Genomic DNA, 25,664 nt, shown 5'->3' with positions numbered 1-25,664 from the left:
ATAGATATGTCAACATGCAGACAAGTGATAACCTATTGCAATAATCCACATCGTAACGAACACCGGATGTTTACGACGGCCATTGAGAACTACCAAACTAAAATATCCTATATATTGGCCAGTATAAATCACCGGGTCTCACCAGCTAAGGGTTCTACTAGGTGCTAGCCCAGTGCCCACAACTTTTCAATACTATGGTCGCACCTTGACACAGCTCACGAAACCGATCCCCCTGATAGGATAAAGCTCGCCACAGCTTCAGTTCTGCCAGCCACCCAACCCCGCTGCAGTTCGGCTTTTCGCCACTTCTGTAACGCGGTCTTTAGCGGTAACAACGGGTCCCCAACTTCAGCGTTGGGCAGTGACGGCCAAATGGCGCATGCGCCATTCCGTTTGGCCGTCAGTCTGCTAAGCGGTAGTGGAGAGTGGAATGACGCTATTATGGCGCTTGGTGTTTCCAAGAACAGGTGAAGACTGAAGACCGAAGACTGTTTACCACCACTAAAAGGAGGAGCAATAGCTGTATCAGACAGTGGTTTTGTATGAGGATCGCTCAAGACGGTCGAGACGCGAACAGAACGATGCATTGGATGAACTAGCCTCTGCGGTGTACTGTGGGGCCTCCTTCGTCACAGAGACAGCGTCCGGCGGTTGCTTAAATCCATTTTACTTCGTGAAGTTGTCCTGCGAGTATTAGAGTGAATGTGATTTAACTTCAGACCTTTAGCGAGAGATACAGATAAAGCAGATAAACGTTCAATATTGACACGACTAGACGAAATGAGTGAGTATTCGATCTATGTAAGCAAGTGCAAATCTTAGCAGTAGATAACTAGCTAGTAATTCAAAAACTAGTACATTTCAGTACAGATCTTCTATACGACAGGGTATGACTAGTGAAATGTGAGTGCTTAGGTGAGACATTTGCTTTATATGTATACCGAGTCCAGTGCTTATCAAGGGTGCGTTCGCGTATACGAAACAGTAATACGTCTCAAACGTTTCTCGCAGTACGTTAATGTGAGTTGACAAAACAACATAGTGAGCCTTTAAATTTTTCTACTTCCTGATCTAACGATAATTTCTGATAATTTCCTAATATTGATATATCCTAGCTTCACACAAGGTATTATCCCAGTTTCTAATTCGAACTCAAACAAATTGCCTCGAAATAAATCATGTATTTATTTCGGATTTTATGCGCCGTTTTATCTGTTTGACGCCGATAGGCAGTTGCTAAAGTTTTCTGTTAGAAACGGACGTCGTAGACGGCCCACGGATCGCACGCCGCATCCGTAACGATGTAGAAAACTTGTTGTAGGTCATCCGTTTCGTAGAAAGATTTAGCTTAATAGGCTTCCGACGCCGAGTTCCTAAAAGTTAGGCAGTTTTTTTTTACGGAACGTAAAGTAGCAGACGACCAGTGATTTCAAATTCTATCAAGGCACCCTGCTGCACCCCAGACGGACAATTAATTCCTCAGACAAGAGTCGGAGTGAATCACGTTGACGTTAATTCACGCGCAACGGTAAGCCCTTAAAAAATGATCGAATACTGAGTGTGTAAAAAGAATTTCTAATTGTCAAGCATTGAATCATCTTTGAGAGAATTTTCCTTGCTAGTTGCATCCAATACATATTTGTGGCCACCTTATGTTTTATTTGTCCAACGCGCAGCGTCAGGCGTGTCTCACTTAACAAAAACTGTAAGTGACTAACGTTTGCTAAAGTCTCACCTGATTGAGTAAAATACAATAAACTGTGATATAGATCAATATTTGATTATTCTGCCGGCATGTGTTTTCACCTCTGTGAAAACCCGAAATGTTCCTATTCTACGATCATAGAATTTCACTGGCAGTGCTCGCCAACAGATTGTCGTCTCTGCTGGCACCGATTTTCGATATTTTCACAGACGATTTAATCAATAAGTTCCAATAGATTTAAAAGCTTTATGCGGGAACTGTCGTTTAATATCTCACAGAAGCCTACGGTGAAGTTTTATGGAACAGTTGACATTAAAGATAAAAAAACACAGACATGTTTGTCTTTTGGGTAGCAGTGGCTATCTTTGAATGGCCTACATCAATCGGCCCATAGTCCTGTACTGGTTCACTTCACTGAAAAGCTTTGATATCTCTATGATTAATACGGCAATAAATTACCAAACTCAACGCCGTTTTTTTTTTATAATTTATTCTATAATTATATCATGAAATACTTTTATTATGATGATTATTAACCGACGTATCTAGTAAACTGCTTAAGGTAAGACCATAAATTGATGAGTCTGCTGGGGTTCCGTGTTTACTTAACACGAACAACATAATTAACTACAGTAAACTAAGACACGATCTACGGAGGGTTTTACGAAAAATACTTAAATCCATTTAGTTACGATTATTTTTTATCGTAGGAATGATCTCCTAAACAAGCTTCAGTGCTCTTTTATCGTCGATTCCACCGACCCAGACCGGGCATCACCATTACCATTATCATCGTGCGTGCTCGAACCGGCGACAAAAAAAAACCGCATTAACATTAACAGATTATGCCACCGCCAATAACTCGCCGACAGCAATCTGTACCCCCTTTTAGCACTGCTGTCGCGGACTCGTTACTGTATTCTCCAACATACGGCCTTTCTGTGGAGCATCATGAACGCGTGCCTAAAGAAAGCCCCGAGGCAGTCCTTAGTGCGTGCAACGCGATCGGAACCATCGTACCTTTTTTTATAGGGAAGCTTCAAACTGTACAAAGAGTACTAGCAGTATTAATGCCAGCAGAAACGGCCGTCGTTGTTTCGGGAATGTTCAACGCGTTCTAGAATAACGGCTCACAATAGAGCAGTTGTTGTTTGGTCGCTCGTTTGCTTGCTGGGTTGATCAACAGCAAGGGAAACGATTGTGTGCGATGAACCAGACGTACACAATAGCAACTGACCAGAACGGGCTTACTTATGGGAAGAGGCCGAGAGACAGTTCATCCCAAATTGTCGATGAGCGAGCGAGCAACGTGGGTATATAGATCAGCAGGTCACTAGGTAGTATAAAGTCAACGCTGGCGATGATAATCGAAAAGCACTACATCGAACGTTACAGTCGGAACTGAAAAAAGGGAGAATTTTAATCGGTGAAATGCAGGCGGACGGCCAGACGGACAGATCAGCACGTTCCGCGTCGATCCTCTATTTTACACCGCAGTATTAGTCTACGATAAACCTGAAGACTCGCACAATGAGATAATATATAAGGTGCAGGTCTATTACTATGCTTCATCTATAACTATTACTAATGCCGTTATTTTACGCGCAGTTTAAATAATAGCTAATAATAATACGAGGAGTAATGAGAGTTCGCCATCAGCAACGGCGCGTATTCAAACAATGCGCAATTTATGTCTGTGTGTGAGAGACAGCGCTTTTCAGTTAAAACGAAATAGCAATAAACAACAAACTATTGACTCGGCTAGCAGTAGAGATCTTCAGGACACCTTCTCGGAATCGATAGTCAATGGTACGGTGTCTAGGAGCCGAAATAGATCCACGACACGCCGTCGTCGAACCAAGATAATCAAGTTAACACTTGAGATGGCAATACCAGCTCTCTTCCATAGTAGTGTCAACTTCTTTTAGTTCTTTCTTTCCATTCTTGTTGATCGATTACTGAGCACCAACGATAGACACGTGATCAGTATTCGGGAATTGTAGGTTTGCTATAGTTCACGACGCCTGGTTCACAATCGATAGTGGATTATTTTCAAGCCGCACACGCAAGTCCCATGCTTTTGAATGCACCAGCAGTCGATTGTTAAATCTAGCTAGTTAAAGGAAGCTTACTATATTAAATAAACCGAAGCGTGACAGCGTCCTCTGGCGGCTTTATAGGTGAAGCACTGGCCATGGCCGATAGTTATAAACCTACCCTTTCCATATTTCCTAACCATTTGTGTGTGCGAATATTCGACGCCAGGTGTCGCCTTAACGATTGATTGTTGTCATGGTCGAACCGTCGACGGGATCCGAGGGAACGTTTATCGTCTCAACTACGCATTTCGTTGTTATTATTTTTTTTTTAATACATATGTATATCATGTATCCATACAAGATATTGCTGTTTTCAATTCTATTTAGCTATAGTAAAGCATTCATACATAGACAAAAAGCGAGGGTGTTGCGAAAGAAACAGTGTCCAATTTTGTAGGGCAGACGAAAAAAGGTCCAGTGTACCGTGTTACCGTTGTTTCGATAAACTGCTAAATGTCAACAGTGTTCTAACAATTGTGCTAAAATACTATAATCAGTAAAAATACTAGACAATAGCTACCGAATAGCGATGAGTTGAATGCACTGCAGGACTCTTTAGCTTAGCATGTTTTATTGGTCGAATACGGTCGCTTAGCTGCACTTTGACTTTGTGGTAAATACACGAATGTTCCTAGCGCTGCTCGTCATGGCGACTCTAAACCTTTGCGGCTCCTGTAGAAGACATTGCAAACATATTTCAGATTGTTAGTATACCATTAGTAGATTTGAAGGCAACCATTCCGGGTTAATTGTTACGCCGAACCGTGATCCTGGAACCTATCCGAAAGACCCATGCATTTATAGGGAATGGTACAATTGTTTAATATTAGTGCGTTCATTATCATGACGACTAACAAGGATTTATTACACTGTCCTCTTTTCCAGGGAACCTCTTCGTAATCCTCGCTCTTGCAGGAGTAGGTTAAAATGCGTCTAGCACGTAAACACCTTAACTAAATAGTTTTCAAAGCCCAGAATTATTAACAAATTTTCTGTTATTTATTATACAACTCGATGGTGCGGACTGAAAATAGGCCGTGGAACTTATAAATGCGTCTAGACCTTGTTCAGTCATCCCACTGATACCATAAGAATGAAACTGGATTAGCATGATTTCACGTTTCATTCATTTCATTAATTGATCTCACGTTGATTTTATTATGAAAATATATCCTATGGAAACTATAATTAATTCTAGGTGTTAAGTTAGAGTAACTCTGAGGTCTTACAGAGAGAATTTTTTTTAATTCTTTCAAAAAAAAACTTTAATTTTGCATTATTTTTTATTGTAAGTTAGTTGTATTAGAAATAAGTTCATAATGTTTCTCACGGGTAAACAAGGTCTTATCTTATTTTGAGTGTCCTTATCAATTGCGTCTACAGCATACGTACGTATCATCTACTGCATCATAACGTTGAATCATGCTATTATATGTCGGCGTATGTTGCAAGATACTCTTGATTGCTATTTGGCTTCTTGGTTAATCGGAAAGTTCACTATGATTGAAAACAAAACTCTAAAGTTTGTAACTTGACATAATCTGATACCAATTATCTTACCATATACGGTGCTTTTTATTAGGTGGCTTCTCTGGGCCTCGCAGACCTGGTCCGAAAGTCAATTGTCTTTGATCAAGACACCCCGAAGGTTTTCTACTGTCCACAGGAAAAACCGCGAAAGCTGGACAAACTCGTTGTTAAGGTAAGCTCCATTTAAGTGGCTGCTTTCGTGGAAAAATAAAAAAGTCAATTGATCGTAGTATACTAACCTGTAGTGATGTTTTTCGCATTTCCTGTTTCAGGCGCGTCCCATCGAAAAGTTGTGCGAGTTCAAAGGAAGGTCGCTACCCAAAGGCTACCAAAGCGACTGCTACAACGACGTTGACGAGAGCGAATACGCTTGTCAAGAAAAGAAACGTATCATGGTAAGTGATTTGCGTGTGGCCAAAGTCTGCCAAGTACTATTTCAAAATTCTCAATCGACAACCAACGTTCAAACAAAAGGGCAAATAGGTTTCTGTTAATAGTGCACTCCTAGTCGATTCGAAGAAATTCGTAATAAAGCGAATATCTGGAAGAAACTTGACGGGTCTAATTGGCATGCTCCATGTTTCCATCCTAGCCTGTGCAGAGTACAGAAGTTTCATGAATATAATGGAGATGATGCTTGCCCTAAGGGGCAGATAGGCTTGTTGTATGTGTCGTACTTTCCGTTGCCCAGAAATCCAACCGCTGGGCATCCTGGCTAAGTAACAAGCCAAAGAAAGGCACTACGGCTTTGACGAACTACAAAGTCATCAATAATCTAACGGAGATAATAAAATATCGCGATACCAAAGATAAATATCGAACAGTAATGAATAGCGAAATAGTAAAGGTTACTTAGCCGAGTTATTGGATTGTACATAGTGTATTTAATGGAAATCGATAATTTGTTTGAATTTGAGATAGCCATTTTGCAATTGCGCCCCGCTTTACTCGTCCTATCCTTGCTACTATTTTTTGCTAATTTTTATTGAAAGAAATGCCAGTAGATACTATATAACACACGTGTTTGTCAGGATAGTCCGCTTAAAAAGGTCGAGGCCAGTGAAAGGTATATATATTAAAAGGTAATTTGTCACAATTTCGCCCTATTTGCCTAACGCCCCTTTAATGTTTAATGGCGGAAATAGCAAAGAAACAAAAAAAATCATTTTTTAGGCATTGCGCAGCTGTCCAATATGCGTGAGTCCAGCTTGTCTCTTTCCATACACGAAAATTAAATCATCATAGAATTAGTATTGAGTTTCCGAGTTTCCTCCAATGGAAATTTAGATATCAGTCGAAAAAAATACCAGAGAAAAATTTTACAGAAAAAGCCCAAATAATAATTTGCTTAAACAAGTTCATTGGGGCATTGTACAGAACTGCTCTACGACGCGATGGGGGCATTCATATGTGTACGATAGCGATAGAAGCTATAGAAGCCCGAGTAGACCGGAGACGCCGTCATACAACAAACTGCTACACACGGAACCAGGCTTTTCTATCACAGGCTACCTGCCAACACATTATCAAATTAGTTTAATATGCAGTAATTTCCTAGATGTGCATGAATCGCTGATTCATCAGATGACTTCGTGCTGGTACACTATGGAGTGACTTCGTATGTACATTTTCCCTTAGCCGAGGGATCTCCCCAGTCAACTGCGAATCTTTCCACCGACTTCGGACAATTCCTCTAGAGCGTTCATCGAATTTTCTGTAGCATCGATGTGTACTGTGAACCCCGATAAACGTCCACACTCGTTTGCACTATTCGTAATACCTAATATACAGTGTCGTGTTTGAGTAGTGACTATTTGTGAAGATTCTACTTATTGGCAACAAACTATCACGCAAAAGCAATAGTCCAATCTATATTAAACGTTAAATCATATCATCATACACGCAGATAGTCAGTGGTATGAATTGTGGGTCGTAAGTCACTACTGGCCCACACTGATGCGGTGTGGAACGTAAAAGCGAAAAAAAAAAAAAAACTAAAGTGAATTTATTTATGAATCAAATTAGCGTTGAATTTCGCTGGCATGCGTCGTGACTTAGCAAGCCGTATGCCCAAGTTCATTAAGTCATTTAACTTTAAAATCAATTTATACAACTACGAAACGTACTAAATACAAGTAGTCAAACTCTGTAACTTTATTTAATAAAGTAGAAGGTACCGAAGAAAGGTGAGGATTGAGAATATACGTTGAAGTGCTTTGTTAAGTAGTAATAACTATATTTATTGACAACAATTGTACAGCCATTTTGCTCAACGCCTTAAACTAGAGCTATTCTCACAATACTTGGCGCCGACGAATATACTTAAGTCAACGTGGGCACATTAATGTATTATACTATCTATGTTTTTATTGATGTGGCTTGATTTTTTTTTTCGCAATTCTAACCTTGTGCCTGATGTTACCTGAGTTGTACGTCGGTCCCTCAAAAAATTCAGCTTAAAATCCGAACGGATCCGCTTCGAAAACCAAGCTCAACGTTTTCAGCGTTTAGCACCCTTGGGACGTCGTGGATGATGATCGGCTTCAACGGGCTCGAAGTGGAAACAGTTCAGGTGGTGGACGGAAATCAAGCCACTGTAGATGTGGCAATCGCTTTCAAAGCAGAGACCTGGCCACTGCCCCATGCGTTGCCCAGGCACGGGCAGTCACATCCACACGTATTTGCCGGCGAATTTTCTCTATAGAAGTGTCTGTCGATCACGGCTCAAAGTAAATGACGTTGCTAATTGCCTACCATATTGTCTAAATGGCGCAAACAACTATCACCGCTGACGCTCACTTCGCTTTGACTTGTCGAGGCGGAGCAGGGGGTTATTTGTTGAAATGCTCGTCCGTTTCCCACGGAAGAATCCAAAAGTATACACCTGGGGACTAGCAAAAAGATGATTGGGAGATAGTACTGTGATTCATGTGGTGCAAATGGCGAGATTTCTTTGCGCGGCTTTTGCTAACGTTTTTAACTTCAGCCCTATAAACGGCAACTGAATCAGACGGACCGCGGCTACCCTTCAGCAAATAATGTTTTCCATTCAGTTAGACATTGTTGTTGCAATTTACAGCAGCCGATTTTCATTGCACGGGTTTCTTTTTTTTTTTTTTTTCGTTTATAGTAAACGTTGCCGCCATATCAGTTACGTGATGGTATGAAATTTATAGTAACAATGTTTGTAGCACTTGTCCATAGTGTTTGTGTTGGGTTAATTCGGCGCTGCGGAAAGAATTAATTCAGGACTTTGTTGGGGTACCCTTGCTGTTATGTCATATCTACTATAGAATTTTAGTCTCTGCACTCATAATGCGCTCTGATTGTTTACTTTAAGCTTTATGATATGGGTTCTACTCAAGGGAAGAATACCTTTTGTTTTTTTCTATTAAACTCTGAGAGCGCTCTTATAACTTTGCCTCTGTTGAAACGAGGAGCTATCTGTTGTTCAACTTGTATACAAATGCATCTAGAATTTCGGCCTTAAATTATAGGCTACAATTTGTATAACCATTAATATAACTTCCCTACGATTGTTAGAAATGTATAGATTGTTCAAAGTGCTTTTGCGGTTTTTTGGGATTTCATTCTAGAAACGTATCGCGAAACTGGAGGAAGCGAAGGCCGAAGCTGAGGCTCCACCGGCTCATCGACAAGCTAAACACAAGAAGGTTACGGGAAAAAAATCTAAATATCAACGGGGTTATTGAGCTGTTGAAAACGAGTATTTTCATATATAAACCTCAGGCTGCCCTCCATTACCCAATAAACAGATTACATATCTTAAGGTATTCCGGCCAAAAAAAGGAAATGATAAAAATAAGCCGAACACGTACGCAGGATGCAGTCTGTTTTCTCTGAATACCGTTATTTTTTTACTGAAACAAGGTTTATTAATTGCCTAGAGGCAAACAGAACAGCGTATTCAGTTGGCGTCATACAACTTCTCAGACACCTTAACGCTTAGATGTATTTAAGCATTACGTGCTTTACTTACTTTCAGCCGTGTGTAGATACAAACGTTTAACTTTATTATGCACAGTCTTGTTATACACCCTATTATAGAACTAACATGCGTAAATTTTGAAAATAGATAGATTGTCCGGCTTCTATTCGGCTATATTTCACAAGAAAGGACGCGTCGGTTTGAAACAAAAATCTCAAAAAAATATATTGAACACGCTACCCATAAATCCGCTATGAGACTGCCATACAATGACATAGTTAGTAATATGCGGTGCGCATGTTACCCTATTTATTATAAGCGAACAAATGCTTTTAAAGGAAAGAGGATAGAATTATGCCAGTAACTGTACATGTTCATACTCTATGCAAATGATTTTTTTTTAAATCTCCGATATCTTGTTTTTCCCCGTTTTACTGCTAATCCAGCAAATGTATTCTGTCGTTAAGATAATAAAAAAAAAAACACCGAAATAATATGATTAAATAAATCGTCAACATTTATAGTAAGCGATGTCCTTTTTTGTTTTTATCATTTTGCCTATTGCAACGACAGGAACAATAAGAATCGATTTAACGCAATATAACAAACCCTTAAATACGAAAACCGCTAAGCGAACAATACCAAATTATATTTATGCACGTAAATAAACATAGACGTTTAAATAATTGCTACTTTTATCCAATTCAGTATATGGCATCGTGTATTTAACTAGACCCGGCTCCCCTTAGAGCGGTCGACCTGATATCTTCTTTTTAGGACACTTAATGCTGCTAAGATCAATAGCAGTACTATCAACGTGTTATAATTTTACCTTTCTATAATACTAATAGGGATGCGCGATTATCACAGTCCCGCTGTTGTTTCTAGTAAAAATGCAACCTACGAAGCGTAATCATATTCATCCATCTGATCTCCTGTTCTTCGAAAAAGTAACAAGTATATGTAGGTAATTCAGGATTTCCTAGGATACAAGACTGTCGTGCTAAATCGTCATATAGAATAGTTCAACTTAGTATAGGATACATCAACCACTAATTTCGAATAGAGCATTTGAATCTTGTTCTATTCTAATCTAATGTATCTACGAATAAGCACAGCTATCACAACGACGTTGGATTCAACGTTTGCTAACGCTCTCCGCGTGTTGATGAGTGTCTAAGTCGTAAATCGTCCACAAACTCGACTCTTCGCAGATGAGCATTATTTTTACGTTTAGTACTTTTTCTTGACTAGGTAAGCGTCTGCCATTGTATGACTTCTCGGCGAGGAGAATTTTTCATTGTCTCCCAATGACGGAGACACGGTCCCCGAGTTTCACTGCCGAGAATAACCTTTCCAAGGTAATCCTTTGGCCTGTTTTGGCACGGTGCAGGGGACGGTGTTACTGGGGTATCGGAAGAGGATGCGCTCTGAAAGGACACAAATGACACGCCCTGTAATCGAAGTAGCACAACGGACATATGAAAATGTTTGTATTTTTGCCCTTTGATTCTTTGTTATCCACCAGAATGGCCTTTTGATAATCAGCATTGTCCGATGGCCTGGCGTTTGCTATCTGAGATTAGTCAGGTACAATGAAGCGTTTGCCTTTCAAAAGATACCTTAATACGACCCCACGATATGTCTTAGGTTGTAATTTTTTTACCGTGAAGATAAGACAAGGCTAATAGACTATACGTACCGCTGTGAGAAGGCACAAAACAACGACAAGTATTACGTTGTCAAGGCTGGCAAGCGGTATATCGAACATAAAGCTTTCGTCGATAATGATATCATCAAATTGAGTCGGGTAAGAAGCGAGGCTCCAGCCCGTTGAGTTTCTTGCCCTTCTACCGAGACCTGAATGCGGTAAAGTCTTTTTACGTTTTACCAGTTTCCCGTTACTGTATAGTAATACCCTAGCGACGTATTCTGTTTATAGCGCAAAAACAGCATACAAATATATTATTCTTAGGCATATGAATAATCTTTACGATAGAATTGTGCGAAAGTAGGTTAATGGTATCGTAACGCCATCTGTATGATTCAGGCATAATTTTACCGTTCTCCTTAAAAATAAAAACAACTGTCCATATTTATCAGATTAGGCTACTAATATAACTCTATTGGCTATGTTTGTTGTAAATTTTGAGTATCTATATAAACGATCTTATCGACTAAAGGGCTCTGCTATACGTTGCAATATAGAACACTTATGAGGTGTAGCACCATTGACAACTGGGTCCTGTTGAAAAACGTTTCTCAGGAGAACATTGTTGCATTTTACGATCCGGACGGTTAAACGCTCCGACGTTGGCAGGTAGTTCAGACCTAACTGCATGTCGCCATTGTTCTGCATCACATAAGTTATACAGTCAGTTACAATAATGGTATAACTAGAAGTTTCTATGGTCTTACAAATAACTTATTTTTCTCATAGTCAGGTAAATAAGTTGAAACTGTTTCACCCATTATTCATATCTAGTTTACGCTAGATAACGGTGATTCTTGCGTACCTTTAACACGTACGGGTATCCGTTAAAACTCGACTTCAAAGCCCATAGATAAGCAAAGAAAATTTGTTCGGTGAACATACAATGATATCGTTATATTGAGCTAAATTTCTTGTAAAGTTATATCGAAGGGTGTACCTTTCTTTATTACTAATACTTTATTACTAATAAATAGCACACTATAACAAATAGATACCTAAATCAATTTGCGTCCAGGTAGCTTTACAAATACATGTCTGGGAATATCTTCCGAAGGATCTGCTGGGTTAATGATACAACTGGTAATCCTACGCATTTTCGAAAATCGTAGACAATCGTCTTCTAAACATCTAACTTAGCAATGCAAGTTCATGAGCGTGAAAGTACGTACACAGTAGAGTTATCACAAAATGATATGGTTTCGTAGTAATCTTACTGTAAAATCTGTTTCTATATAGAATCTTCTTGTTTCCTAAAGCCTACAATCGCAAGCTTATTGAAATACCAAAGGTCCGGTAAGTTCAAATAGTAAACACCAAATTTCAGATTTACGGTAAGAATGTCACAGATACTGAAAATAAACTACAGTGCTTTTATCAGCTTAGCCCTTATATGAATTTATCAGGAACGTTGGAATAATCCATAGGCTTATATTCATTCACTAGTAAGTCTATGCAAACATACGTAGACATATCCTTTTCGATTTCCTGTTATGTTTAGCAGACCCTCACTCAGAACAATATCTTTCGTTGTTTCGTTTACGTCTTCGCTATCAGTGATTCTCTTACACCACTACTTGATCAGGGCATAGCTTAGTTAATGGCCAAACTTTTCAATGGAACATTGCGGCCTCAACTAGCTCGATATAATACTTCGCCTTTATCTTACCGTCGTCGGAGCAGCAAGGTCTAAGGTGACAATGCGCTCGACCGTTTCCTGTTCGAGGTCATAGTCTTTCAGTGACACCAGCGCCTCGCCAAGGATGCTGTGATTGACGTATTTTTCCGCATCGTATACCTTGACGTGAACGCTGCCATGACGGATGTCTGATTTCGTTACAGGCACTGCGAAACCTTCGTTGAATAATGGACACTGCGCCTTGCGCTTGATCTATTCATTGATTCGGTGACATGGTATGAGCACATATGGTAAAAGAGACGAAACAAGATTTGTAACATGTTGGAAGAGGAAAAAAGTATTCAGTACTCTTAAAAAGGGCTCTTTTGCGTTGCATTGCGTTGCCATTCCACATTCAATTAGCTAAAGAGCGGGACCGTAAAAAACTCCAAACGAGAAGTTAGCTGATTTACTGTGTTTTCTGCATGGCAGCACATAACGATAGAACCAAAATGTACTAGTTATACTTACCAGGTAGGATATAGTAAGAAGTTTAGGTTACAGGGTAAATCCGCTCGGAATTATGGTACAGACTCGTAGAGGGTAAAATAATTGTGTGTATAATTAATGTGACCGTCATTAAATTGTCCTTGTGCTAACAAGAAGCTGGCTCGTTTTTTGGTCAAAATTACAATGACATACATATGCACATCAGAACAATGTGGCGTACCATTACTATTACAAGTAACTAAAAATAGCGTTCGTGACGAACTGTGAGTAAGTTGTGTCATCTGCGTTTACCGAGTCCGCTGTATGTATTTTTCTAAGGCCACCTAACAGTATCTGTCCGTCTCAGTTGATTCCCTTCTCACTGTCAGCCATTTTTCCCCTCTGCTTGTGCTTCTAGTAGCTGCAATAACAATAAGTAATCTCCCTTTTTTTGATAAATAAATTGTTTTCGTTTTCCTTTTCAACACAGACACAAAACTATTCCAGTTGGCGCGTAGCAGCTCCTAATCCTAGCCCACCTAAAATGAGCAAGCTATTCCCATGGTGTATTTATGTCTGTGGGGGGTGGTTATTCGATAATGCATAGGAATTTCCCCAATTTAATAACTTTCTCTATAAGACAATATTGCCTGATTCCTGTCGTCCTATTCGTTATTAGCCCGTTTTTCGCCTAGATTGAGCCTCTGCAGAGGATCTACACGCTCTGTATTCTATCGCACGCTAAGCGTAAAGACCCTTCTACCATTTTTTTTTGGCTTTTTTCGCCCTTCTATCATTGGCGTTATTTTTTTAAATACGTCCCTGTTTTTTCCCCTGGCAGCCTGTTTTCTTGCGGTACCTTGTGACCTCTGAATATCGTCGAACTGAAATACCTGTGTGGTGAATTCGCACATTTTCCAAGGTCTCTCCTTCCGCCTATACATTCGTTTTATGTCACATACAACCTGAATAACAACATAAGGATCGCACGGTCCGCCGTACGGCCGCATAGGCAGCTCTTGGACGTCCTGAAAAATAAATTCACATATCAATACGTTCATATATGTAATTAAAGCATGTACTTAATTCAATATATATTACCTTAGGGTGCCAAATATTAGTTGATAGTAATTAAGTAAAATGCTTTAACGATATCGATGTTAAGCATGAGCTTTTCGATGTACACTTGTTATATAATTATCTATCTGCTACCTAGCTGGTCATTACGCGACAGTTTAATATCAGGAGTTCCACATACAGTAGTACGCACTGTGATGACAGTATACGCCAAAGGGTAATTCAGCCCGAAGAACTTCTTGTCTGTATTAAGTCGTGTATATTGTCGGTATAGGTTCTTGTTGCCTGATCAGGAGACGCATAAGTATATCAACGGACAACGTTTCTCAGGACTGTTTTATTAGCGTACCTTCACGTTGATTTCCAGTTTGCCAATAATGCCTTCGTTTTTAGAGTCCGGAGGTTGAGGAAGGAATCGCATGGTAATCGTCGCATGCCCCTGACTCAGTACCTCCTCTCCACTCACAGAGGCGCCGTCTGTATCTGTCACCAGCTCGCTCTGTAACGATTCGTATTGTTTCTCGTACTACGATTTTCAAGTCCTACACTTTCAGGTTTAGTGACCTAGGAACTTGGGCGGGGGCAGTCAGAGTTAGTGGTTGTGTGTCAAAGAGTTTGTCCACGAGTTCCCATATCAAGTATCCATTGTAGAAAAGAAAGGCGAAAGATATACTGATTGGTAGTTGACCGGGAAATCTAAGACAGCGATTCCGCTAGACAAGATCTACAAAGCTCAGATGGGAATAATAAAGACTACAAGACATGAGATGCTTAAACACAAAACGCCATTTCCAAATTCACTTGAATACGGTTTGACGTCTCGAATTCACCCGATTGTTCCCTTAAGAAAAAGAACCTTCCAGAGCTTCCAACATTCTACCTGTCCTGCTTTGCTTCTAAAGAGATCCAATTATGGGTCAAAGACAAGTCATGAAATCACTTGAAAATCCTGTCGACCCTTTTGCGACTTTCACATTCATTGAACTGAGAAGAATCCAAATCTTTTGTCTCGTTCTAGTATGCGCCAGCACCATAAGTAATGCTGATAATCTTCTATTTTCCAATTTTATGATACGATTATGCTTGCATAAACAACGCAGGCTGTATCTGGATGGTTTAGAACGCTGTCGAATGATACAAAGCATAAGGTTTTACTGTTCAATCTCAAGTAATTCGACGAAGGTATTGCTCATGTAAAATGTGGCAATTAAAATAAGGCGAGTTGAAATGCTCATTCGTCTGATGAACGACTATCAAATTATTGAAAACGGGTAAAAGCAGAAGCTGATAGGACTAATCCAAGACCGCATTGTCGCGACATATTGCAAGACAATTCGACTCCCTCGTCGAAACGTTTGTTCTCCTTATGTTGTCCTAAGTCTGGGCTTGCTGCCGGTCGCTCAGATGTCGTCCTACAGCTAACTGACCTCGTCATCAATAAGGGCTTAATATACTTTTATGTTTAATTCGTAACACATAGTTTGTGTTCTGCTCGTGATATTCTTAGTACAATGACAACTGATCACCTTGTTGATCCTTGACATACTGTTGATCATAATAGTAAAATGGCCAATGCGTGTCTATTGACGATAGAGCACAATAAATACATACAAAAAAAAGCAGTCTAAACAGAACCATAAGGAAGCAAACCATCTAATGGACGAATAGCGAACACCAGAAGTAAGGAAAAGACAAAAACAATAGTCCTAGGCCCCAATTCGATATAAACAGTTAACGCAATAATATTAACATTTAAGTTTTGCAAACGTAAAAACGAAGCGTTCGCGTCAAGTAATTTTTGAAAGCAATACGATATTGCCAATACTGCTGGGTATATCTATTGCAGAGACGAGGTGAAAGGAATAAACTAGTTGAATAAACTTCCATATTGCGGTTTTTGATATAGATTGTTTCATTATCATACAGCTGTTCGCTCACTATTGTTGTCGTTGTATCCCCGCGACTTCCACTAGACATAGATGAGTAGGTGGAGTCCCGAAAGCCACCTCTCTGGAACGATGTCGTCGCCTGTGGGATTCTGGCCTGGAGTGTTCCTATCTGTGTACCAGGGGTTTCAATATTGTCGGAGGATCCGAGCGAGCGCTGGCTTTTGTTCAACTTGGCTGGACCCAGAACAGCAAGTTGGAGGAGTACGGCCATTTGTTTAGCAGCCGCGACCCGTGCCGCACGTTCTATTGTGATTGAAGTGACAGAAAAAAGACATAGCGGCTGGAATCATTATCATGCTACATTAATTAATTAATTCGCATACCAGAAACTCAGTCCTCCAGCCAGATGCTGAGTACGGAACGAACATAGATCAGTAATAGAATCAATACAATTTAAAATACTGATAATTATTATATAATGACAGCGACACTGTACCAGTGTTTCTAATTGAGCCCTACATTCACGATTGAGAAAAATCACATTGATTCACCTCTAATTGTTTACTTAGTTTAATTATACTAAGGAATGAATTAATTTATCTGATTTAACAGATATGCTGCTGAGTGAAAAAAACCAGCCATGACTACAAAGCTGCGCCCAACTGAGGACTAACGTACGTCACCGTATTACTTCACTAATCAAGATCTTTTTTTTTTTTACAATTGAAAGATGTTCAATTCATCTATATTTTTATATCATCCTATGAGATCAAATTAGATACAAGTCATATAACGTATGCTATGCGTACACAATATTTATTAAAGTATATTAAAGAGTATACGCGTACACAGATAGATTTCTGTTTAAATTCAATCAATTTAAGCTGTACGAGCGAGGTCTTCCTGACTGAGCACTGCTCTGGTACGTATCAGACTTCCTACTTGACTAGCTATTGGATACAGTTCATAGCCCACGTTAGGCAAACACCTTTTTCGCGTTTACGCCATATCTTCTTGTAGATGAAGCAAGTTGGCTGCACGAAACAGACGGTCGCCGCAAGAACGAACGCTACGAATCCGAAACCGCCCGCAATCACTAGCAGTTTCTGATCGTCTGTCAATCGGACATTCCATGCCTGAGCCATTCTGCAATGGGACAACCGAGCCGAGCGCGTTGAGGTCCGTCGATCTGATGATACACAGAGGAAAGAAGAGTTCTGAGTAAGTAGAAGAAGAGTAGTGCAAGCTCAAGTTGGAAGAGTAAGATGCAATGTTTGTGCATAGATTATCGATAGACACAATCGATTTGGTAACTGGTTACTAAATAAAAGATTTTCCATACAAATCTCAGAATCTATTAGGCTAAGACGATAAGCGTTCAACAAAGCGTTCAGTCGGTAGTACTCTATTCTAGGTAGCTCGAGGCATTTTAACCCAAATCAATATACATATATATGCTCTTTTAAAATACTTCTGTGAATGTGAAGTTTCGCCACAAATGAAGTACGTATTTTGCTATTTCCCGAAGTACAAATACGACTTAAGCTCATCGGCTTATAACTTGCAAGTAATATATTCATATACTAATTATTTATTCGTTACGTATACTACTATAACAGATTGTTGATAATTAGAAATAGGCACTCATGTTACTGCAACTCATCGAAAATGGACATCTTGTATGTGGAGCCCTATCCACAGTAATCATTCCCGTGTCTCGTTTTATTGAAGTGCGTTTTTTTTAGCTTGGTCACTAGTTATACTTTCACTATATATACATCTTGAAGGACAGTTTTTCTTTTGCTCATGCAATGAATGTCCATCCGGTAATTGATGGTTACGTAGCTGACTTTTAAATCTTTCCCATTCGGGTACTCACGGGCATCACTGTGTGAAAAATTTGAGCAAGATGGATTGTGTACTTTGACCTACTACAACGTTGATTCCAAAAGAAAAATGGCAGAAGACGAAGATTTTCGTCTTTGTGTGCTGACATGTCATCCATGGTTGACTGATTCTACAGAACTAGTCCAAACGACAAATCTCTTAATATCTACGGTCTTCTGGTATAGTAGGTGAATATAGCATTTATATGAGCTCCTTCTTGAAAGCATTTAAGAATCTCTTTAACTACGCGCCCGCTAATGTCGGAGTAACCGACCAATTGCGATCACAACTATACCAACCGTTGCAGAACTCGTAAAAATGGCTAAAATTTATTTGCAAAAATTGTGTCAGACGTGTTAGTTTAGACGATCCAGTACCGGCCGATCGTTCAAAATGCGAGTGCTTCCAAATTCAGCAGACGAATGGTGAAAATCTCGGCTCCTCCTGTTTATGCCGACAAATTGATCGCGGACGCTTATTCAAAAGTCTACCGTCGCCCGTCCGGATAGAAAATCTGAACGATATATTTTGAGAAGGACACGTAATTTATATATACTCACCACTCTGAGACTTCCTTGTGCCACTCAATTTCAATGCGACGCTTTCGGTATTATAAACCTTATTCGGGCAAATTGTAACCACCGTATATCGTATACCATAGCAATAGCAACGTCAAGTCATAAACTTCGATACGTTTAATAAAGATCTTTTTCTAGGGATACATCCAGTACTGGCAACAAGTTCTGGCTCGGTCAAGCTTAACGTATGTGAGTATGGCTTCTGAATGCGCAACTCAGAGCTAAGGTGTTGCTGAACGCACGGCACGTCTTGCAACTTAAGCGTCATCGCTATGTTCGATGAAATCCTAGGTAATAGCTTTGCTATGTAATATAAAGAAAGGGCATGTTCAATGCTGTTAAACGGTCGCGAAATCGAGAGCTATATTCAGAACGAATTTTTAGCGGCCTAGATTCACCCTGATAGACTAGATATTGTCAGATTTCTGGAGTGCGTATAAGTTTGAATAGATGGTTTTTTCTGTTCTAAAATTGCTACATAATATAACGTAACAAAACGGTGCAGCTTGGGTTTGGAGTTTATCCTCCAACATAAATGGACTAGGGGATTCAGTGGAAATTTTGCGTAAGCGCTCGATAAGATTGGAAAAATCGATAGGTAACTTAAATGAATGCTTTAAGTGAAAAAGCTTTTTGGATTTGGAGATTTTTGGAGAATGAGGATTTTTCAGCGCGTAAAGATTGTTTACTTCACCTGTAAAGGTCCTGATACTATTAGTCCCGAAAGTACTATACATTTACGAGACTGAGTGTTCAATTTACGTTTGTCTATAAATCTAGATCTATGCACACAAAAATAGTCATCAAATCTTACGGTGTTTACTGGTCCAGATGCTTCAGTATCTGACTCAGCTTGTGAATAACCAAAAGCGCTCTTATTCCCGAATCTGGACACGCTAATTAATAACAAAAACACGTTTAAGTATGTAGACCGTCGTCGGGTCTCATACATACTCCTGTGCTATAGAAAATAGTCACCATGGGCTGTCATGTCCGAGTAGTAAAGGTAAAATATCGCAGATATCCTTAGGTAAGGAATACCTTTGCAGCGGCGCTAAAATCTGCAAACATCCTTTAACTAAGTGAACTTCTCGTCTGCCGAGAGAGAACGAAAATAGTCAAGTTACATAATCACGCTGACCTTCACGAGCTCGGAAGGACCATAGACCCACTGGCTTAGTTGCTCGAAAAATTCGGCTGAAAACCTTCTAAATCAGTCAGCTCCATTTGCCACCAGGGCAAAGCGACCTAACTGCAAAAATTGTGTTTTTGGGAAAAATCATATAGATAGCGATCCCGCTAGCCTTGAAAAAAGCTCCCTATATGTGGAACATCCTGACAATGGTTGGCGAAAAGCTAATCAAAGTCGCCGAATGCCAAAGAGTCTGTTGCATTTTATTTACCTTCATAGGGTCTAGGTTGTAATATAGCTTGTAATTCTCGTGACGGTCCAATGGTGCTGCGTTTGTTTACTAAACATGGCGAAAACTAGCAATCTAGGTTCGGAACTAGACATAGATTTACGTCGTTTCAGTTCCTGAAGTAATCCTTAACGTAGGTAGGATCGAACGCAAAATTCGAAATTCTCTTTTTAGGTTGTAATTCATGCTATTTAAGGTTACCTATTTACTGTCTCCGAATTCAAACGTAGTTTAAGTCAGCTCAATAGCTATTTCTTTTTTGATCATAGCTGACTTTCAAAGGCTAAGGTCTTCAAAGTTCAATCTTCTAAAAATATTCAGCCAGCTACATGAATAAAAAAACCTTTATCCAGAATATATATTTGGAAGGGTAGTAATCACTCAACTGTTACTGGCTGATGGCTTCATTTTGGAATACATCTTTGGATACGATTTTATTTCATTTGGGTTTAATAAAAACTTCCTGTTAATGCATGCAGTAAGCCGTGTTACTAGAAGAGTCTTCAGAGCACCTGTAAGCATGTGCCCATAACCAATTCCAGTATATACCGAACTTCATCCACTTTAGTTGATCGCTTCATTGTATTGTAGTTCGTAACTTCTCCAATTTAACAGATTCAGACGTATGGAATAACTGAACGACAATGTAAGCGAACTAGCGAACACTAACTTGAAGCTTATTTACGCCATCGTATTTATTATATCTATATATATATATATATTTATTTATTATATATATATATATATAATGATAACAAATTCATTATAGTTATTAACATAACTCTTTCTGTGGAGGTGTGAGAATAGTTCTCTCGATTCTATACAAGTTGTAACTTCTCAGAAACTTCATATGTCATAATCCGAAGCATGCTTATGCCGGCCATTCTAAAGGTTCGTAATAATAAGAAAAACACAATAACGAACTAGCTGAATTATTTACTACTCGGAATGATGCGGAAAAGTGGAAAGTTATCCTAATAGCCAAAATATTTCTACAAACTTAAGGCCGCTGACATAGTGTTGAATTAATCCGAGCAAACGTCTCTAACAGACGTTAGATAGACACCTGACAACAGGTTATATGTGATCCTCAGTTGTTCCAGCTGGAGGAGACCTAAACGAGGCTTATTGCCTGACTTGTCCACTTTCTCAAGAGCGCAAGACGCTATCACGGATGCTAAGTCAATGTTATGGTCATTTCATACCCGCACACAAGCGCATGCAGACGACTAAGATATGGGCGAGTCATCGCCCGCTATCGAAAATACGCTATGGCAATTTTTGTGCAAAATATATTACTATATTATTATTTGTACAAAATATATTATTATTAGTATAATATAACTGTTCGTTAACTGTACACATATATCATTGAGGAAAAAAAGGACGGCCGGTAATGAGTGTCGCCATATACCATACTCGGCTAAAAATGCCACAACGTTTGAGAGAAGCACGTTTTCCAAGTTAAATGGAAATCGGCTTGGAGCAAATAAGGATACAGCCGTACCCTGACGTCCTTAGTGGAGTAAATGATTAAAGGGGTGATATTATTTATTATTATATATATATATATTCATATTGTTGGTGTCTATCTGTTTGATACTGGTTCAGCTTTCCTAGTTGTTCGGCACTACCATTATTCAAATACGTTGAACAGTGGAATAAAGAAACAATTGCAGCGTTTCGATAATCATTACTGGCAAACGCCAGATTATTCGAGGTGCGCTGGAAAGTCACCATTAAAGTTGTCCCTGTATATTCGTATACAGTCGAATGTATGAACAATGAACGAGTGAGAATTTCAAAAAAAAAAAAAAAAAAAAAAAAAAAGAAACAAGCCCAGCTATTTAAAAACGTAACACTTCTAAACTTACTCGTATTCCCAGAAAGCACAGCTGAAAGCTATTGCGTTGATGCGATACGTCATACCAAAACAGTCATTTTATGGCCACGGTGATTAATGTCTTCATTAGATTGTTTTATAGTTAGAAATCGCAATAGCTCTAACAGAAAATATCCAAGATTTGCGAAACCTGAATAGTTCCGAACGGACGGTTCATGTTTCTATGCGCTAGATGTGGCCAATTATGTGTGTTTAACTGTATCACGCACACTTCCTAATTCGAGCTATTTCTATGGCTTTTTTTTTTTTTTTTGTACTAGGGAATCAATAGCACATTTTGAATGATATTCATTGCAGTGACACGTAAACAAAAAGCGCTGCGCGCACTTATCGGTTTGGAGTCAGCTCCGTTGTGAACGACGGTGTATACTTATTTATGTCGTGTTTCGATTATGTATATTCATTTGTGTCCTGATTTGTGTTTTCGATTGTCCTATGGCAAAAAGGGACGACGAATGCAACGAGATTATTAACTTGCTTTACTTAGGACAGGATTTACCAGAGATATCGAACAGGGTAGGAACAGCTTTCAGTTACATGAAGTTCATCTTCATTAGAGTCTTCTTTGACATCGAGCTTATTCGAGTAAATTGCGGTTTTTTTATATAGGCCTCTAGCATATAACCGCACGTATCTCTAGCCTAGTACAATGACGTAAGTATTCAACGAATCAAGTTTTTGAGTCTGTACCAGTTTCTAATAGCTACACTTTTGCTGGTCGTCTGATAACCATGCCGTGCTAACAGTGAATATTTTAGGCGTATATGGTAACCTTCCACGGTTAACGGGATACGTGTCTGCAAGCTGCACCAACCAGCCGGATGTCAAGTAGTCTGGAAATCAACAAGCTATCGACTCGTACAGATGGCCATAGCCAAACCCGTCAATGTCCCGTCAAGAACGTCAGAAAACGAGGTAGATACAAAGTTAGTAACTGGCTGGGTGACGGACAATCAATATGGTGGTAAATTACGACGATCGTTTAGTATGGTCTGACTTGTGACATAGAGCTAATATAGCATTGGAAGCTAAATGGCATGCTAGATTCGTTAGTGTACGACCGGTCTGGTGAAGCTCGCGCACGCCAGCATTGCCTGATCCATTGTTCGAAATAGTTTCGTAAAAAGCCCTATTGATCAACATGTACAACTCTGATTGAAAGAGGTGCTATAAACGACAACGTTTCAGCTATTCTCACTTATTGAAACGATGACAATTCTGCCAGTTGTCTAGGTAAATTCAGTTGCGTATACTAACGATAACAGTTATTTTTTTCTCTGTAATTTTTACTGGTATATTGGGCTGAATAGTCTATAGGCTACAGCCTCTGGGGTAGACCAGATCAGGTAAATTAAGTCAACTGGGTAACAAACAACAGGTATCGTAGGTGACTGCGTCAGACAAATCTACAACGATAGTTCGGTCGCCCAGTTCATTTGATACCTCTGAGTCGTCATAAACTACAAAATGTTTCGTTCTATTTATATCGAATGCGCCAATAATAATGATTATGATAGTGTTATTATGTTAATGAGGATTATTATGAAATAGATAGTTGTCGTTCAACGAGAGACGATCATAGAGACGATCAACTTTTTCGGGTGTACTCGACCCTTGTGCCCATTTAGATCATTGATACCGAGATATTGAACTAGTAAGAAATGGCTTTCCGAAAACAGGATCTACTTTGGAAATTGCGGCGTCTCGGTTCAAAGCTACCACTCAGACAGTACTGTGTTTCCTTGGATTATTACCAACTCTCAACCCTAATACCTTTACTAAACACTCTTCACCAGTGTTTCCTTGAACGTAAACGTATTGAAATACGTCACAAGCAGAACGTAGCACGGCAGCTATTGACATACAATAGTCAATCTCTATACTCTCATTTACAATCTCCCTTGACACCGGTATCGAGGGTCAAGCACAACTTGATCCCGGCAAATTGAACGCGAATTTTAGTCACATACAATATATTTATGAATTGCCGCTAGCGTCTATAGGCCTACGCTACCCGTGTTAGGCCACATCAGAATTTACCTGCGGCACGTCACATAGACTAATATAGAAAACCATATGTATGTTATCAGCTGTCTGTTGAGCAAACATATGGCTTCAGCCAGATGCTGTTTGTCTCCGAACTGCATTGGCTTATCGCTCTATGCCCAGGACACGGCTAGCGTCCGTCTATCTGCAGGTGTGTGTCGTTAAGCATGTAGCTTCTACCATAAAGCGCAATGCTCCAAAAGTTTGATCCCAAAAACTGATCGCTTAACAGAATTTCTCTATGCTAGGTTAACTTAGTTTCGGAAAATATAACGAGCATTTCAGATGAATTGTTTATAAGGAGTCGGAATAATTTCAGATTATATCTGAAAGGTACCTGGAACATCCTGAAAACCTCCATACACCCATGTTGACGCAGAAGCATAAATCCATCAATCTATTAAGCACAATAATAATAAGAGCAATGGCATATATGGAGTTGATAGGAAATACTTTACTCTGTCATCAATACCTTCGCGGCACCGAACATTTCAAGACAGTAAAGCGCAACGCTATACTCAATAGCATACAACAGAACTAACCCATTTGTATTCAACTCAGAAGTTTCGGACATCGAACTGAAGACCGGTATCAGCCGTCACTTATCCTTCCAACGGAAGCTTTTATTTAATTTAGCTATCAGACAAGTGATCGATAAAACGTGATTAAATGTGACACTCACCAACAGTATATTATCCAAGACAAACGTTCCTCTTCCCGTAGGATTACTTCGTCTATCGAGTATAATACACTCCTTTGAATTCTCGTAGACGGCACCGATCACACATTAAGGCACAACTCAACGTAAGCCTGATGCTTTAACACACTGAAAGTTATCTTCGAAAAGAAGGTCTCCAAACACGAACGAGCAAAAAACACCTGGATAGGCTGATGCCATTGTTGTTATTATTCATTGTGTTGTCGTTGTCAGCTCCTGTGACCAGTGTTATCCTTGTGTAATCGACGGCAACGTTGTTACGCGCATCTCAGCTATGTGGAGATCTCGTAGGACCTAAAGTCTTTCACACAGTCAACGAGCCGTACGACGCCGCTGATCGTACTGTGCGTGTTGTACGTTTCTACGTTTTTCTAGGGCTACAAACGTAAATGTAGAATGAATTTAACTGTCTCAATAATCTATCTCACGACAAATCGCCTGAAGTGGGCGAGAGAATAGAAACGCCTCATAGGCCGCGAGAAGCCACCAGCATAATTCCTGCTTGAGAAAGTCCTCCCACAAGAGTGGCAATTCTGCAAGCGACAAGGTAAGAGACGGAATCGAGGCAGAAGACCTACGGACGAGTCAGGTCGCTAAAGTTTCTGTTCACAGCGGCAGTGATGATACGTTTAGCGTTTAGTCGTCGATCGGGTACGTTCTAACCGTTAAGCAGGCCGAATATCAGGATGCAATAGCAGCCACAGCAGGAAGGGTGCTCTGGCTAAGTTATCAAATAAAGAGGCAGTGATGGCTGTTTTTAGGTACAGCCGGATGCTGACATTTAAGCAGGCGATGAATTCGTAACATTGGACTGCTGCGTACGTAATCTGCATTGGTTCTACAGGAGCCTGTATGTGCCTAAAAGATCAATGTAGTCCGCCTTAAAACGAGTAAACAGGCACCTCGTTCTTTTCGAAGCGAAAGGATCGCGGGCTTCTGCCAGTTGACGCAACGAATTAAGTAAATCGGGCAACGCCTTTGATTTCAGTGTTGGCAGCAGAGACCTCGAGCGATCGCACCCAATGGTAAACAAGCTAAACTGGC

The 25,664-nt window shown here is 39.8% G+C and overlaps 2 protein-coding genes and 1 long non-coding RNA gene across 9 annotated transcripts; 2 read left to right on the top strand and 1 right to left on the bottom strand.

Annotated features, from left to right (window-relative positions):
• The first annotated feature begins 454 nt into the window (after positions 1–454).
• LOC111273569 (uncharacterized) lies at positions 455–9,810 on the top strand. 2 transcript variants are annotated; one of them, XM_086973504.1, is made up of 5 exons: positions 455–784; positions 4,690–4,721; positions 5,387–5,506; positions 5,607–5,729; positions 8,931–9,810. In XM_086973504.1, exons 1-5 carry the CDS (start codon positions 781–783, stop codon positions 9,045–9,047), a joined length of 396 nt encoding a protein of 131 aa, XP_086829630.1. In that variant the 5' UTR covers positions 455–780; the 3' UTR covers positions 9,048–9,810. The 2 variants fall into 2 exon arrangements, with proteins under 2 accessions (XP_086829630.1, XP_022711003.1); XM_022855268.2 differs by lacking the exon at positions 455–784 and adding an exon at positions 4,220–4,508.
• LOC111272644 (synaptotagmin-1) lies at positions 9,778–25,648 on the bottom strand. Of its 6 annotated transcripts, none has more exons than XM_022854251.2 (9): positions 24,585–25,648; positions 17,056–17,256; positions 16,117–16,370; positions 14,528–14,677; positions 13,995–14,129; positions 12,664–12,885; positions 11,513–11,636; positions 10,986–11,215; positions 9,778–10,713 (listed from the first exon to the last, which is right to left on the bottom strand). In XM_022854251.2, the coding sequence occupies exons 2-9, from the start codon at positions 17,210–17,212 to the stop codon at positions 10,534–10,536; spliced, it is 1,452 nt and encodes a 483-aa protein (XP_022709986.1). In that variant the 5' UTR covers positions 17,213–17,256; positions 24,585–25,648; the 3' UTR covers positions 9,778–10,533. The 6 variants fall into 6 exon arrangements, with proteins under 6 accessions (XP_022709986.1, XP_022710044.1, XP_022710261.1 ...); XM_022854309.1 differs by lacking the exon at positions 24,585–25,648 and adding an exon at positions 21,828–21,905; XM_022854526.2 differs by lacking the exon at positions 24,585–25,648 and adding an exon at positions 21,020–21,145.
• Positions 22,115–23,381, top strand: LOC111273575 (uncharacterized). The gene is made up of 2 exons (XR_002687937.2): positions 22,115–22,372; positions 22,603–23,381. It is a non-coding gene; the product is annotated as an uncharacterized LOC111273575 (long non-coding RNA).
• Positions 25,649–25,664: the final 16 nt, after the last annotated feature.

This window comes from Varroa jacobsoni, unplaced genomic scaffold (genome assembly GCF_002532875.2).
Source record: "Varroa jacobsoni isolate VJ856 unplaced genomic scaffold, vjacob_1.0 scaffold_17, whole genome shotgun sequence".
Classification (NCBI taxonomy): domain Eukaryota; kingdom Metazoa; phylum Arthropoda; class Arachnida; order Mesostigmata; family Varroidae; genus Varroa; species Varroa jacobsoni.
The sequence above is the reverse complement of the archived record's forward strand: the minus strand, read 5'-3'. Positions and strand labels throughout refer to the sequence as shown.